General features: G+C 28.2%; 1 protein-coding gene across 1 annotated transcript; it reads right to left on the reverse strand.

The window, feature by feature from the left end:
• Positions 1–1356: 1356 nt before the first annotated feature.
• On the reverse strand, positions 1357–16902 carry LOC113382440 (guanine nucleotide exchange factor DBS-like; the record flags this gene model as incomplete). The annotated part of the gene is made up of 4 exons (XM_026620793.1): positions 16767–16902; positions 10583–10799; positions 2978–3068; positions 1357–1587 (listed from the first exon to the last, which is right to left on the reverse strand). Coding segments are annotated over exons 1-4 (675 nt in total), but the record flags the coding sequence as incomplete, so codon positions are not given.
• Between the last annotated feature and the right edge of the window lie 232 nt (positions 16903–17134).

The raw sequence follows: 17134 nt of genomic DNA on the forward strand, positions 1-17134 counted from the left end.
ATATAATTCGTATGAAAGAGAATAATATCAAACCGTTATTCATAAGAGATAAAGAAAACAATCTTTCATGTGTTTAAAAAACATTTTCGATACGCATTAATAAATCATTATAATAAATCGTATTGTGTATTAATATTCTCACACAGCAAGTAGTAGGTACTAATATTGGTATACATTAATACATTGGTATATCGTATAATAGTAGAACGGTATAGCACATTATGGTAGTTACATATCTACTTAAAGAAAAACTTTGTTTAAACAATTTTATTAGTATTGTCAATTTAACAAAATAGATTGCGTTTCGCTACATGAAATAAGTAAGTTTGTAATAAAATATATACACACAACACTATATATATATATATATATATATTATATATATATACCATTTTATCAGTTTCCGTTTCTAAATGATAACAATGTGTGCAAAATGCAGCGGATGAAATTTCAAAATAAGTTTTGATAATGCATGTAAATTTATCAAATTGCAAAATTGCAAAGTAGTAAAAAATCATCTCAATCTCAAAATGTGTCCCAGTAAAAATAGCTCTCTACCGCACTGCTACAACAAATCATCACTATTAGAGGAATTCGAATAATAAAATATTAAAATAGTGGATGGCAACCGTTAGATTGCCTTCAAAAAGCTACGTAATCAAGAAGACTACAATAGGTATCGAAAAAAGCCGAAATAAAGAATAATACGAATATTGATGTGACAATAACATTTAATATTAAAATAATTTCAGAAAAAACAATTTTGGTGCAATTGAACAAAATAAAGTGGGTGCAGAAACACGCTATTTCTAAATAACTTTAAACAAATCAATATTAATTAACTAACATAATTTGTTCCAGAACCGTACTCACGCAACCTGAAATAGTAATTTGCAAAACGGCAAACATTTGCACAATTTAGGTTTGGAACCGTTTTTAATGCGGCGTTTCACTTCTCAATTCGATAAGAGTAATGCCACTTATTAAGCAAACTTTTTTTACAATGCTTTTGCCAGTTCTGCACTTTAATCGATATGAAATGAATAAAATCACCACACAAAATAGATTAATTTTAATTTGTAATTTTTAGTAGCCATTTTCCTCAGAACCTACATTGTTCCTTAATTGTTATAAAACTGATATTAAATTACAGTTATTTTTCAACATTCTATGGATGGATATTCAGTATTTTACAATTGCCTAGCAAATGAGAGCGTGATACATAAAATATTCAACTTTCATAATAATTTTATAATGTGGTATTTTCCAATAATCGTAAATTATAAAAACCTATGCAGTCTCACCTACTTAATTTAAATATAAATAATAGTAAGCATATTTTATTATCTTACGTACAATTCTTTGTTGTATCCACTCGATGTGTGAATATTTCAAATCACCCCCCAAATCGCTTGTCAGCTGTGACTTATCAATGAATTCGTGAAGTTCTTCTAAACAGGAACAAACTTCAACTCGAAACCGAAACTCTTCCTTGAATAATTTATTACTGACTTCAGATATCGCCTTCTGGAAAAATCCGGCCGGTCGCAAAACATATGCCACATTTATCACACCCGGAAAGAATATCTAAAAAATAAAAAACAATAATTTAATATATTTAAAATACAGTAGAAATGGAACATCAATATTGTATTAGTCTAAAAATTGTCTATCTATTCATCACGCGATATTATAATGTTACTTCTCAATACTAAATATTCAGAAGAAAAGTGGTCAATGAGGCATAATGGTCCAATTTGACTTTCAGCAATTGTATATAACCATAATCTGGTATTACGTGAGGAATATATATCAGTAGAGTTTATTTAATCGCTTTTTTAACTAGGTTCACTTTTTATATACTAATTGTTATTGTTTACACATTTGGCAGGGTAAAGGTTCAGTTGGTCCTTTTTACCCCACCCCCTTGTAATTTTTAAGAAGTTATATAAAAAAACTGTTGAATATAACTTAAAATTGATAATACATCTTATAGATTACCGCCGTAGCCCGACATCAGGCAACTTTGATGTCAAATTTCCACTTGGGGACATAGATCACAATATAACTTCAAGTGGAAATCGTCCTTCGTGGACATAGTTGCATCATTCAATCATATGTAAACTATTAGACGTAAGAGCTAGTATATAAAAATATATAGACCACACATAGGAGAATGGTGAACCGATGGGTTGCCTCTCATAATAATACCTGAGATCATAAGTCTTGAACCAAGCAGCTTATAGAACATATAAATAGTAAGAGTTCTGATTGCTGTTGTAACAATAAAAAAAAATCTTATAGATTGCTCTTGTTATGGATTTTCAAACATTGCCCGTTTATCTCCCAATAGCGACGTCGTGAGAATCAAGTGATGGTTGATTATGCATATTTTGCCCTATACTGTTGAAAAAATTCTTAAATCTACTTGTGTTTGAAAAATCTGCGGTGGGCCTTAGTACACCTTTAAGCCCGGCTCTACTCTCTCCCTCTCTCTCCCTCTCTCTCTTCTCTCTCTCTCTCGCTCTCTATATATATATATATATATATATATATATATCTATATATAAAGAAAACTAAAATATATTTATAACAGCATTTTTATGCTACTACTATCATTGTGTAGTTTATGTAGTCTGATACAAGATTTACAGCTAATGCTTTTTATTAGTACAATTTAATCGTTTATTCGAACAACATTGCAATCATTACTAAACCGCTTCTGTAGGAATCATAAAAAACGGCCATGCAATTCCATTCAGCTAGAGAAAACACCTGTGACCAATAAATAATTGATTTTAACGCTTTTATTATTCTTTCTAACAAAGTGCCACTCGTTCTACATGTGGTATAAAAAATAAAAAATACGTAATTAGTAGTTTATACTCGATATAAATATGCATATTTTATGACACAAGATATATAGAAATAACTGCATTTATTATTGTGAGAAGTATAAAATAAAATAATATATTACCGAAATCTTCATTAGCACTGCCTTAACGGAACTCCATTTGTCCTCTCTTCGATCTATAATCAGGTGAAATCCCATATCCGCTTCTTGTAATCTGAAAGAATATTAATATAATTATTTTATAGTTCATAAGAGTGCATAATTTTGAATAAAAATAAAATTATCAATACATTTTTTTTTCATATTTAAAGTAAACCGCGCAAAGAATGAGATCGTAATTTCAGATAGCAAAGAAAACACTATAAATAATATCATTGATTAATATTTATTTTATATCCATTCGTTAAAGTAATTTGTGAATTTAAATTCACTACTTAGCAAGTTTTTTACTTCGGTGTGAGCATTTCCTTATATCTTATATTTTTTCAGTTAATTATGGAGACTCTAATTAAGGACATACCGATTACACTACAATGTATCTCATATTTACAATCAACATAAATACAAATACAAAAAAATAAAATTAAATAACTATGGAATTGGTGGCGAAACCACAAGGTTTTGAATTTAAATCCCGATAGTAGTAATATTCATTTTCGCTTATCGATAGAAATACTATCATAAATATATTTCCAAGCAAAAATAACCCTACGGACATTGGTAAAAAAAGTTTAAAATACATCACAATTAGAAAAGACCAATTGGGTTGCCCTCCTGATGATGAAATTATATCAAAAATAGATGAAAGAACCATCGGGTTGACTTCTAATAACCATGCAAGTAAAAAAAACTTATAACAAAAATAACTTATCATAATAGATTATAGAATCCCAAATTCGGCCTAATATTTGATGCATCAGTGCATTGTTAACATAATTGTTTAAAATTTTATCTGCATTATATAGTGTTATTTAATTATTTTGACAAATAAACTTATTTGTTCAATTTTGTTTAACTGACTGAATTATCAAGCTTTAGTCATTTATTACTTAATATTTTTCATATTTGTGTTACTAAAATACTTGATTTGATATAAAAAAATATATAATTAGAAGTCAATAATACCTAATGACTAAGCTATATTTGTTTTGATCAACAACAACGCTGAATATGAAATTAAAACGTGACACAATTGAATTGATCCAAAACCACCAATTAATAACATAACGCATGAATCACGATCTAAATAGACAATTGCGTTTGACAAGCTGCCTGGAAGTTTCTAATTAAATATGTTGCATATGCAAGAGCGAGAATCGCATTCGAACAACAAAAATATAACTACAGTAAAACCCCGTTAAGACGATTTTCCAGAGACCGAGAGAAACGCATCTTATACTACAAATCGAATTAAGCGGGATAGGAACAATTATTTCAAAGTGCGGCGTGAAATGTCGTATTATGCAAGATATCGTATAATCATGATTGTCTTAACGGGGTTCTACTAAAAATGCAAATGATCAATAGAGAATGTTATTAATAAAAATATATGATTAATACGTTATATAAATACGCTTTATAAAATGTTTAGTTAAATTAAATAAAACTAGTGGTGTATGGCAGAAATTTAAAAACTTTTGAAAAAAATTGACTTTTTCTGGAAAACAAAACTTTTTGAAAAAAAAATGTTATTATTTTTTGAAATATTTTGCAAATTTTGAATTTTTTTTTCAAAGCAATCGCGCTGCTTTAGTTGTGTAGAGACGAATATGGAAGCGCATAAGCGCCGCGTCGCTGTCTAACGGACAAAAGATGTTACGGGAACCCATATAAACAAAATTTATACGTATTATTAAAATCTCCATAAAATATCTGATAATTTGGCGTGCATATGTCTAATGATCATTTTGAGACCGCCAAATGGCGTATTTTTTTTTGACTTTTTACTAGATCTCCGAAACCGCTAAAACTGTCTTCCCAAAAATTAATCAATTCTTCATTTGTCAATATAAGTAAAATATTTTTTGAATAATTAAAATGAGTTACCTATTTAGCACTTTTTGCGCTCACGCATCTTAATAAAATCCTTAAGAATCAAGGTTAACTATAAATGGAGAGCAAATTCTTTCATTAAAAAATTAATATTAATTTCTGACAATTTTCAAACTCTGAAATATATTAAATATACTGTACAAAAAACCTAGATAATATGATATAAAAGGTCAAAAGTTCAAGTCGAATGTCTAAAATCATTGTTTGTTTTATTAAAATAGCTGTAATAACTATTTTCAATTCCGTATTTTAATAAAAAATGCATATTAGGTAAAAAAACATACTTATTAAATTAATCAACGAGATTGAAAACTCTCATTCTAATAGGTAAAATGTTTGCTTTGAGCGAATGTTACTATTTTTCAAAGAAAGTCTCAAAGATATTCTCGTTTATTGGCACAAATCTAAAAAACATATGACAAAAATTGGATTCGTATACAAACAATCTAGATATTAAAAAGATACATCAATTTGTATTGGTGAATCAGAATTAAACGAATATTGTATTAGTTAGCGAATATTCTTAAATACACCTAAGTCTGTTTTTACACGGTCTTTTTGTACACGGTTTTGATATAACACGGTTTGAAAATTGAATATTTTTAAATTTTTTACACGAATTTATTCCATTTAGCACGATTTGAAATTTTATGTACCTAAATTTTTTTTGTCAAATTAAATTTTTGCGAAGTATGTTCATATCACAAAAAAGTATTTATGAAAGAAAAAAGTCTGAAACCATCGATAGTATCGATAGTTTGCAAACACTAGCTTAAAGATTTAAGTGAATTCCCCTTTAGCGCGTACAAACAATTTTTACTGGTCAAAGCAAATGTGAATAGCACTAATTTAATTCTTGTTCTTAAAAATTCTTGTTTTTCACCAATTTTAATAGGTTTTAGAGATTCGGAACAAATCACCCATTTTTGTATAAGATCAATGTGTTTTTTTTACACGTTTTTTTTTTACACGGATTCTTCTGGAACCAATCTCCGTGTAAAAACAGACTTAGGTGTATATAATTATGAATAAAATATGTGTTGTAAAGTTTTCAAACGATTTAGAAATACCAAATAATTTATTACGTATTTTTATCCTAAGCAATAACAATTCCTTAATAACTCATTAAAGAAAACTAGGCTATGTGTATTGTAAACCATTGTGGTTATATTATTTGAATGATAACAATTTCAAGCATTAAAAAATGTCTTCCCCACAGAATACGTTTCAAAATATATATGTATGTTTTCTACATGTTCTACATATCTCAAAATTGAGAACACTATTTTTTATGGTTAGAAAGAAAACTAAAGTATGCAAATGAAATCTCAACAACACATATAAAATCGGGCACTGATACTGCAATATCTTGTTACTCAGAACTCATTGCAATCAGTGTTAATGATGCATTTCCTATTTGTTTATTTTTCACTACTTTCCGGATGAGTAATGTATGACAAACACACATCATATGTAGAATATCATGTTAATTATTAAAAACGCAAAAAATCATGGCATTTTTTCAAAGATGCAAATTAATAGTACGAATAATTAATAGTCTTTGTAAACTGTTGATAATGATAAGGCAATCTAGTGTCTTACATGAAATGTTACATGTAGAAGTAAAAGTGTGCAGATGAACTGAAACAAACTCTGTATGATTGGCACCAAAAACAGAAAATTTAATGTAAAATAAATCTAATTCAATTAAATTCGAAAAATAGTATTTAACCCAAACGATTAGTAACAGCGGAAAAAAATTAATTTACTATATGAATAAAATGAATAAATTACTCTATATTCTTATATTCTTCCTCGACAGCCAATAAAACCATTATTATCATAGTACGAAAATTAGTCAATTATAATTTATAAAAATAATAGAAACATTTTTGAAAGCCGTAATGATCGCAATGTAATTTGCGAAGAGAGATAACTTCAAAATATAATCGAATGAATTTAAGAGAATCATTATTCTCACATATCATAAACATAGAAAAATAAAGATTATCTAAAAATATTCAATCTTCATCAACGACAAAATTAGGTATCTTGAAAAAAATCACCCACACACATGTATATATATATATATATATATATATATATATCGTATATAATGAACACACATGTATATATACAAAGAATCTAAAAATAACAATTCTGCTCATTTTGTCTAAACCGTTATAACATCAACATTGGTGTAGGTCTAGGAGTTAGTATAAGAAGTTTCAAGTTCCAGTAGAAAAGTTCCAAAAAATAGCCTTTTACCACAACTTCGTATTGAGCCCAATACGACCAATTTTGAAAAAATTATCTTCCTCCAACCACGCACATTTTTTTATTTAATAAGCCATGTGCGTAACCAACTTTCTATCTCTCCTATTGACAGACTCCAACCTTTTTATTGTAACGATGAAGTATTAAAATTGAAAACCTTAAAATAAATACCGTCAAGTATTTAGCATTTCTACATAGCATTTCTAAATTAATCTGAAAAAAACTATAGTACGTCACTTAGAATCAGGCGAATTAAATACATTTTACGATCATAAAAACTTGGAGTATCTACTTCCACAATATTTGTATTGAATAAAAAACAAACACAAAATAAAATCCATGTTTAGTTCTAACGTTTTATAGTCAAAAAATACAAAGGCATCGATTCAGAAAGAAGATACTGAAACACTTTTACAATGGTCCCTCGTGTCAAGAAAAAAATTTTTTTGCTCGAAAATTAAATATCAACAATTTTAGATATGAAATAAGTTGGATTTCATAAATAAGACAAACCATCTGTTCTGTTGACTTAAGAAATTGGATAGAAATAGTTTGGCCCCAATTGCGTGCGCAATTTAAGATACGAGGTCTGTTCAAAAAGTACCCGGAATTTTCGTTTTTTCAAAAAAATATTTATTTATTCGTCTACATTAATGTGGTCCCCTTCAAAGTAGTCCCCCCCAGATATAATACACTTATGCCAGCGTTTTTTCCAATTTTCGAAGCACCCTTGATATTCACTTTTTGATATGTCCTTGAGCACTCTCAGCGATTTTCTTCAATCGAGGAAAACCGCCGTCCTTTCATGGGTCTCTTCAACTTTGGGAATAGGAAAAAGTCACACGGAGCCATATCTGGTGAATTTTTTGCACTTTGCAACACTTTATTTCATTTTTTACGCAAAATTTAATACAAATTCTTTGACTTTTCAATTCTTCCATTGTAAAAATCGCCGAGCTCAGAAAAACACGTCGAACCTTAGCGACTACCACAGACAAAGTAAACAGTGAATATAGCTGAAAATTTCATCATACTTTAGGGGCATGTATACCAACACAATAAAAAAAAATTTTGACAATCAGACACTCCAGACCCGCGAAATTTAATTATTAGTAATTCCGGGTACTTTTTGAACACACCTCGTATTTTTAATGTCTATGAAAACTGGTTTGTTTTCCAAAATTAACCGCAGAAATTCGAGACCAACAATACACAGAAAAATAGAATAACGATGGTGACAGATACCAATATGATTTGCAGAGTTAAGATAAAAATTATCAAAAAAACAAAATCCTATATATTTTAAATGTACCGATCGATTACTTGAGTAAACAAAATATCGATTAATAAAAAAAATTGATGCGTATTTGTCTATGCGGACGTCCATTAATCAAGTGAGGTTTTTAGGGGAAGGAGGGGTTTGACAAAAAATCACAAAATATCACGTGGAGGATGGAGAGGTCTAGTAAGATATCACGTGTGTTTATTTTTTACATAAATTTTCAAAAAAAAAAAATACGATTTTTTCGTAAATTCGCATTTGTTTGAAAAATTTTACGTAACCAAAAATATACGTGATGTTTGGTGGGAGATTGGGGAGGTAATTTTAAATATCATGACGTATCACCAAGAGGAAGGGAGGTCCAAAAATCATTAAAAAATTGATCATGTGATTAATAGACGCCTAAATCCTTTCATTCTTTTTATTATACTTGTGAGGTCAAGTGCGGTTAAATCTATTACGGGTCATCGCCGGTTAACAACCAATAAATGACATTATGAGCAAATCCTTATCGAGTTAGCAAACTTTCTTTCACGATTTAAATTTATTAACTTCTCGAAGGAGAAGTTAATGTTTTCATAAAAAAATCCGACTCGCTAATTATATGTTTTCTCGACGTTTCAAGCCATTCTGAATCGAATGAGACCAAATTTGGAAAAAGTATGTGTGTGTGTGAATAGATTTTTTGCCGTAAGTCGACGTTTCCTCCAACGGATGCACCGATTTCAAAAATTTAAAAGCCATTCGATGTATTTCGATGAGGACTAGCGTTTCTGAGTTTCGTGCGACGATCGGCCGGGCCGTTTCTTTGTAAATTGCAGAAAAGTGAAAAATTTTTCGTCCTCGTTTTAGCCTGCAATTCTGAATCGATTTTAAAAATTCAAAAACCATTCGATAGATATTGATTGGGAATCGTGTTGATTAGTTTTTGGTAAAGATCGGCCGGGCCGTTTTCTTGTAATAAAGTTTTTTTTAAAAAAAAATTTTGACGATTTTTATTTTTTGTTGACGGTAGATACCATAGTCTTCTGGATCATACTAAAATATGACGGCCCTACGATAAGCCGTTTAATTTTGAAAATTCTTCAAAGTTTGAAAAAATTAGTATCGTTTTTTTGCATTTGTCAAAATTAGATCTTTGATCGACGTTTTCTCAAAAGCGCCTGAACCGATTCCAGAAATTTAAAAGCCATTTGATGTAGCTCAATGAGGACTATCGTTTGTCAGTTTTGTGAGACGGTCTGCCGAGCCGTTTCTTTGTAATTTGAAAAAAGTGTTAAACTTTTCATCCACATTTAACCTAAAACTACCGAACCGATTAAGAAAATTAAAAACTGTTCGGAAGATTTTAGTTGGGAATGATACTGATTAGTTTTAGATAAAAATCTACCGAGCCGTTTTCTTGTAATTAACTGTTGAAAAAAAAATTGAAGCCGATTTTTATGGAACTTTTTTTGGCGATATATATCATGGTCTTGTAGAACTTACTAAAAATTTACGGCCTTACGACAAGTAGTTTAATTTTAAAAATTCATCAAAGTTTGAGAAAATGAGTAGTTTTTTGACGTTGATTAAAATTAAAATTAGGCGATTTACTTGGTATAGCGATAGAGTACTTGGTCTTAATGAACCTACTAAACGATTAAACTCCTACGGAAACCGGTTCAATTATAAAAAATATTGATTTTTGAAAATTTGCTTTTAGAAAATACTCCAAGTTAACAAGTTTGTTAGTTTTCAATTAAGTGTTATAAATCCACTCGGAATACTTTTAATCACTCATAAATTATTTTTTTCTTATTGATTAAGTCGATTATTTATACATATCGGGAAGTTCATGTAACTTGCCTCAAGGCAAAATACCAATACCAACTAGTTTCTTTCTTTTAAAGAATTCCTTCATTAAACGTTTGTATTAATCTATGTACGTTTTTTGCAGTCTTCAAAAATAGCACACGTATCCAATTTAGTTTAAATAAAATTTAAAAAAAAATCAAGTGGACCAAACATCATTAAGTCCAGAAAGTTTTATCATTATCCAGATATTTTATCTATACTGTATATCGAAAAAACATTACTCAATAGAAAAAAACAATGTACTATTAATTACTACTTACGATGGCACGCTCGTCAAGTACATCATAAGCTTCTGGTATTCTGAGTCAATAAGTGAGCAGAAGTTGCATTTATCAGGAAAGGTGATAATTGGACAACCGTCCCTGGTTCGTCCACCAGTGATGATAGCGTACTGGGGATGCAAGAGATCTGCCACGTCCCGGACCCCCAGGGTATCCGAGGACAACGAACCATCTGCTGACATTCCTTCATCTTCGTCTGCAATAAATCAATTGAATTATTTATTATGAACACAGGATATATTTTGATTGCTTGTGGCTGTAAGGCAAGGCTGGAGGAGGCAAGTTGTAGAGGCATTGGCATTGGAATAGAACATTAAATACAAACATAAAGCGATGTATTTTGGTGTCAGACTTGCTAAGTAAGACTTAGGCAGATGCACTAAGCAGCTCTAATTTTGATCACTAAAGTTGTTGCTTGGTTGTAAAACACAAAAGCAATTTATTTGTGCCTTTGGCGTAGAGTTTTTTAACTTCCTGTAGGGTAAGTGAAAAAATCGAAAAATGAAAATTTTTATATATCTTTACGTTTCAGAGGTTTCTGAATATGTTGGCATACCTTAGAAAAAATTGATGTATGTGTGTGTGCGTGTGTGTATGTGTGTTCGGATACAAATTTTCGTCGACGATTTCGGGAACATGGATGAAGCGATTTAAATAATTCAAAAAACATTCGATTTTGGCGATGGCAGGTCTAGCCGTTCCGAAGATATGGGCAAAAAGTGCCAAAAACGGTAACTCAGTTTTTAAGAGAACGGAGTGTCCGATTTGAATAATTCAAAAAATTTTACTTGTATTAACAAGATGAAAAACAGATCAAATTTTCATGAAGGCAGGTCTAGCGGTTTCGGAGATCTAGTAAAAAAAGTAAAAAAAAATGCCATCTGGCGGTCAAAAATGATCATTAGACATATGCACATCAAATTATCAGGTATTTTATAGAGATTTTAACAATAAGTATAAATTTTGTTTACATTTCTATGGGTTCCGTAACAATGCTTATCCGTTAGACGGCGGCGCGGCGCTTACGCGCTTCTATATTTCGTCTCTATGCAGTTAAAGCAGTACGATTGCGTTGAAAAAAAGTTCAGAATTTCCAAAATATTTTAAAATACACTTTTCTTGAAAAAGTCTTTTTTTCAAAAAAAAGTAAATTTTTGTCAAAAATTTATAGTTTCTCAAAAATCTAATTTTTCAGAGTAATTTTTTTTTCAAAAATGTTAATCTTTAAAAAAGAAAAATTTGGTACTGAAAGTTCCAGCAATTTCCCTTAAGGCACGATGCCATGCGCCCCACTAGTTTTTATCTAATACTGATGCAGATGATTTTAAGATAATATTTATAATTTTGATGAGTATTAATCTCTTAGAACTCTGGATCAAATTGTCTCAATTGTTTTTTTTTTAAAGAAATTTATGATTTATCATAAAATTTAAGGTTTTTTTTATAATACACTTTGGAGATGATACTATATTTTATGTTGAAACCTCTAGTAAAAAAAGTAATATATTTTAGCCTTATACGCGAAGCTATTATTTTCTATCACTCATTCAAATCATTTGAAGATATTATTACATTACAAAAAAATAAAAGATTACAATGGTTACACATTTCTAAATTCGATATTTTTAGTGAGCAAATTAATATTTTACAGATAAAATAATTTTGAAAGAAAATTGCAAAAAATGTGTGCCTTTAAAAACATGAAAACATTAACAATTCAAGAAGTGAAATTATGCCATTAAAAATGAAGATAGCATGATAGAATGACAAACTGCTGCTGTAAACAGTTCGATTAAACTGAAAACAAAATCCTATGAAAAGAATTTAAAAAAAATGGATGTAATGCATTAATTTTCCTGTAGTAAAAATGTAGTATGATCAATATTCACACCAATCCATTAACAAATCACATTATTAAGTATATTTTTGAAAATAATACATATAATATATTTGGGTGGACCTTGATATAGATATTCTTGAATATCTTTGCTCCCTGGGGCTCAAATGCTTCCAACTTATTTATATTAATTATTAAATTAATTTAAGCTCTTAATATTAACTTTAAGATTGCCCGCACTCAAAAGAAAGTTTCTTGGAAACTAACATGGAAAAACTCCATTTGTCTTTTAAAATTTTATAACATAGCGACAAGTGAATCAAAATTTTGAAAATAACATTGTATTTGCTTATATGGTCATAAGTAAAAAATTTACAACAAAAATTTGACATATTTCATAAAATAAGTATTTACACAGGAAAAAGAACAAAGAGATTCTGGTTGGAGTGCGGACCATCTTAAGTTAATAAATATTAAGAGCTAAAACTTTCAGAGATTTACTTTAATCAATTTGAAAGCATTTGAGCCCCTGGATGCAAAGAAATTTGAAAACATATATTTTAAGGACCACCATTATATATATATATATATATATATATATATATATATATATATTTATTCAGACAAAGGTCAAAAACGTTATAAAAATTGTTCCCATATAAGGCTACAAAATCGCCAACAATAATAATGTTGCCTTTGGAGACATAAATGTGAACGTGCTAATGATGAAAAAAATAAAAGATCACTCATGCTAATATTAAAAACACAAAAGATATTTGTCATTGGATAAAAATGAGAATCTTGATTATGCTGCCAGGGATATATTTAATAATACATTAACAATTAAACGTTCCAGCTGTAATGATGATATACGCAATTTAACAACAATTTCGAAGAAATAATACACATTTAGATGTTTATGTTGGAGACTATTATTTATATAATTGTCCCATTGTCTAACATTAAGTTCTATTCGATAATAAAGATATCGTTTTCAGTGTAATTAAATTGCGACTAAGATGATGCTATGTCTTTTTGCAAATTGTACAAACTTTTCTTTGGCAAAATATATAAATAAAATTAATCAATAAATAAAAATGATAAACAAATATATATATATATACATATACTTATATTTATAATATACTCCATATAAATGTTTATCACAATATTTATAGTCTACTCAGTAAATTGATCGTCATTCAACATTCTTTGAATATCGGATTCTCTTAATTATTTGTATTTAAAGTAGAGTATTTCAACAAATTAAATTATAATGTGATATTTGGCATAGTATAATTCTGATTTCGTACTGAAAACCACAATTTTTTACAAATATTGTACGACAATTTAGCAGATGCACATTTGTATAACCTGTGAACAAAGAAATACGGTGCTTGGATCAAAATATAAGGTTGTCAAATATCTCCCTTCCGCCTTTTTGTATTATAAACCAAGAGCAAAAAAGCGGAAGGGAGATATTTGACAACCTAATATTTCAAATTAACTAGAAGAATTAGAATTGTATTAAATTATGATAAAATATGATATTTTTACCATATGATAGAAAGCTCTGATAAATTAATTTTTATTTATAATTATTTATAATTCCAAATGAAATAATTTATAGTTTGTATGTGGTACTACTACTTTAAAAATTAAAAAATTATTTATATTAAAAATTATTTATAGGTTAAGTTAATTTTTATTAGTTAGTATTAAATATAAGTTTATGTATTATATCTTAGGATAGTTATACATGTTTATTAAATTGTATAGAAATATGTATGTATAATCTAATATAAATGAAATAAATAAATCTTTAAAAAACTACTATTACAGAATACCAAAATGACGAAAAGCTTTTGAAATGCATAAATTTTGGCATTAGAATATTTGGCAAGTTGGCAAGCAACCAAGAATAATAATGTTTAGAATCATACGATAACAAAGATTAAAAAAATTTAATAAATCTAACTTCAGTAAATACTTTTCAAATTAAAATAGAATCGAATTTGAAAAGAATTATATGAATTATAATAGAATATTTGGCAAGTTGGCAAGCAACCAAGAATAATAATGTTTAGAATCATACGATAACAAAGATTAAAAAAATTTAATAAATCTAACTTCAGTAAATACTTTTCAAATTAAAATAGAATCGAATTTGAAAAGAATTATATGGTGATGTACCAGAATACAAAATTAAAATTTATCAATTTCTTTAAACCTCTATAATGGCACCGATTATGTTATCCCTGAGATAGAGTAATCTCAACGATGACGTTATCAAGAATTTATCAAGATTATGTACAAAATTAATTGTAGCAGTAAATAATTTACAGTAATAAAATATAAAATGCAATATCTAACTGAGTTTCTGATAAAATACCACAAATATTAGCAAGTGAACATCCGTTTATGCTGATTAGTCATTACGTAATAAATATTAATATAACCAAATATCAGTGCACACCATTGGATAAATAGTAAAAAGAACAATATTTCAAACGATACAATTTTAAATCAAGTTTTTTAACCTAATAGTGTTCAAACAAAATTCTAAGTTCATCAACACAAAAATTATTCCGCAAATATGTTACATGAATGAAGAAAACATTTAAATTCACCAAATTATGTTAATAGAATATGTAAATATATTCATTACATCATTAAAAATAACTCAGTAATATGTTATGAATAAAACACTAACACAACTAAAACCGGTTCATCATTTTTTATGAAGATAAGTTTTATAATCTGTGATATATTGGATTACTGTTAATTATTTTATGGCCCATTTTATAAACTCTTTTTAAACTATAAATAAAAATAATTCTAACGGGTGCTATAACATTAAGAATCTTTGCTTCTGTATGTTGGTCAAGTTTGTGAAACTCCTATATCAAATAAATGAGAAGATTTAAAAAAAAGAGGCTACTTCTTACGATGTTTATAATCATTTTAATCAGGTAAGATTAATCAATTAATAATAACAAAAAAAACTAATTAGTAAGTGATATTAGAGTAAAAATACTATAAAACAACATAAAACAGGGGTAGTAAAAGAAATAAAACAATCGCTGGGATGATTTCATTATCTAATACATTTAAAGAATGTAAATTTGTCAAAAACGATTCAACAAAATGCATTTTCAAATTACAAATTTCGTTCAAAAACTTTAGATAAAAATTCCACAATAATGTAACCATTTCAATACAGTATCAGAATCATTTATAAAAATAACTAGATGTGCGTGGCTTCGTGTCTTAAGATACCAAAAATTAAAATCTTTAAAAAACTTTAAAACTTTTATATGTGTTTAATGATAAGTTTTGACCGCCAAAAGGCATTTTTTTACTTATTTATTATTTAATTTTTATTATTATTTGTCAATACAAGTAAAATATTTTTTAATTATTAAAATCGTATCTTTTTAACACGTATCTTCGTAACTACCTGAGCCAAAAACTTATCAGCACATCTCCTTTTCAATAGGAATCGAATATTTTTTGAATCATTCAAATCGGTTAATCCGTGTTCTCGAAATGGTCGATAAAAATTGTATCCGCACATACAAACATATATGCATACATACAAACACGCACACACATTAATTTATTCTAATGCATGCCAAAATGTTTAGAAATCTCAAACGTAAAGATACATAAAACATATCGTTTTCGTTTTTTTGCGATTACTATAGCTTACCCTATGGGAAATTCAAAATCGGCTAAAAAACGGCGATTAAATACTAAATTAAACATTATTACACGAACAACAATTATTCGAAATGGAATTACAAGAATAACAATTATTCTAAATTATTTATTTAGATAATATATTTTAGTTTTAATTTAAAAAAAAATAGACGTTAATCTGTTAGAATAGTTTGCCACACTATAGTTTTGTAAAATATACGATTTCTTATCATATTTTAATTAATTTTTTAATATATACGTACTGAAGATGACATAAAATTTTATGTGAAAACGTCTGCTAATAAAGATTTTCAAAAATTCTTACACATACATGTGTTTTTTCAATTTTAATCGTTAACTCCAAAAAAAATAAAAACAACTACCATACATTACATTTGATATTGCATCAAGCACAAAAAATCACAAGAACACAAGAATTATACAATATTTCGCACTAATTAATAAAAATCTATGTTTTCATATTTACGAATGGGCGTTTCTGTAATATAATTAGGTATTCGACAAAATTAGCATATAATTATTCATTAATATTACACAACATTCACTCAGCTCAAAAAGCATATTACACAATATAAAATCGAATTAATATATTCAAATACGTACTTGTAATCGAATTTCTATCGTATAAAGTCCCAGCTAATGAGCTGATGATATTATATAAACTCCAGTTTCTAAAATTCCCGTCTGACTTTTCAACTTTGGTTTCACTAAATAATTTATACCTCACACAATGATACATATTTATTTATTGTATTTTATTTATTTTTTATTAAAACGACTAATGCTCACTTGCGCGACTATCCAAGATAAACTACAATCAACGTTATTGAGATACGGGTGGTCATATTTTGCGATTAATATAAAAACGACCTTATCTATAAAAATATTTAATGTATCATCGAACAAAATAATTAACACGCCGAAATTTTTAGATAGTGCACACCTATACGTAAAACATTTGTAATTACATT

This window comes from Ctenocephalides felis, unplaced genomic scaffold, assembly GCF_003426905.1.
Source record: "Ctenocephalides felis isolate EL2017-DRISC unplaced genomic scaffold, ASM342690v1 CF-g0.4_SCAFFOLD_03437, whole genome shotgun sequence".
Taxonomy (NCBI): Eukaryota; Metazoa; Arthropoda; class Insecta; order Siphonaptera; family Pulicidae; genus Ctenocephalides; species Ctenocephalides felis.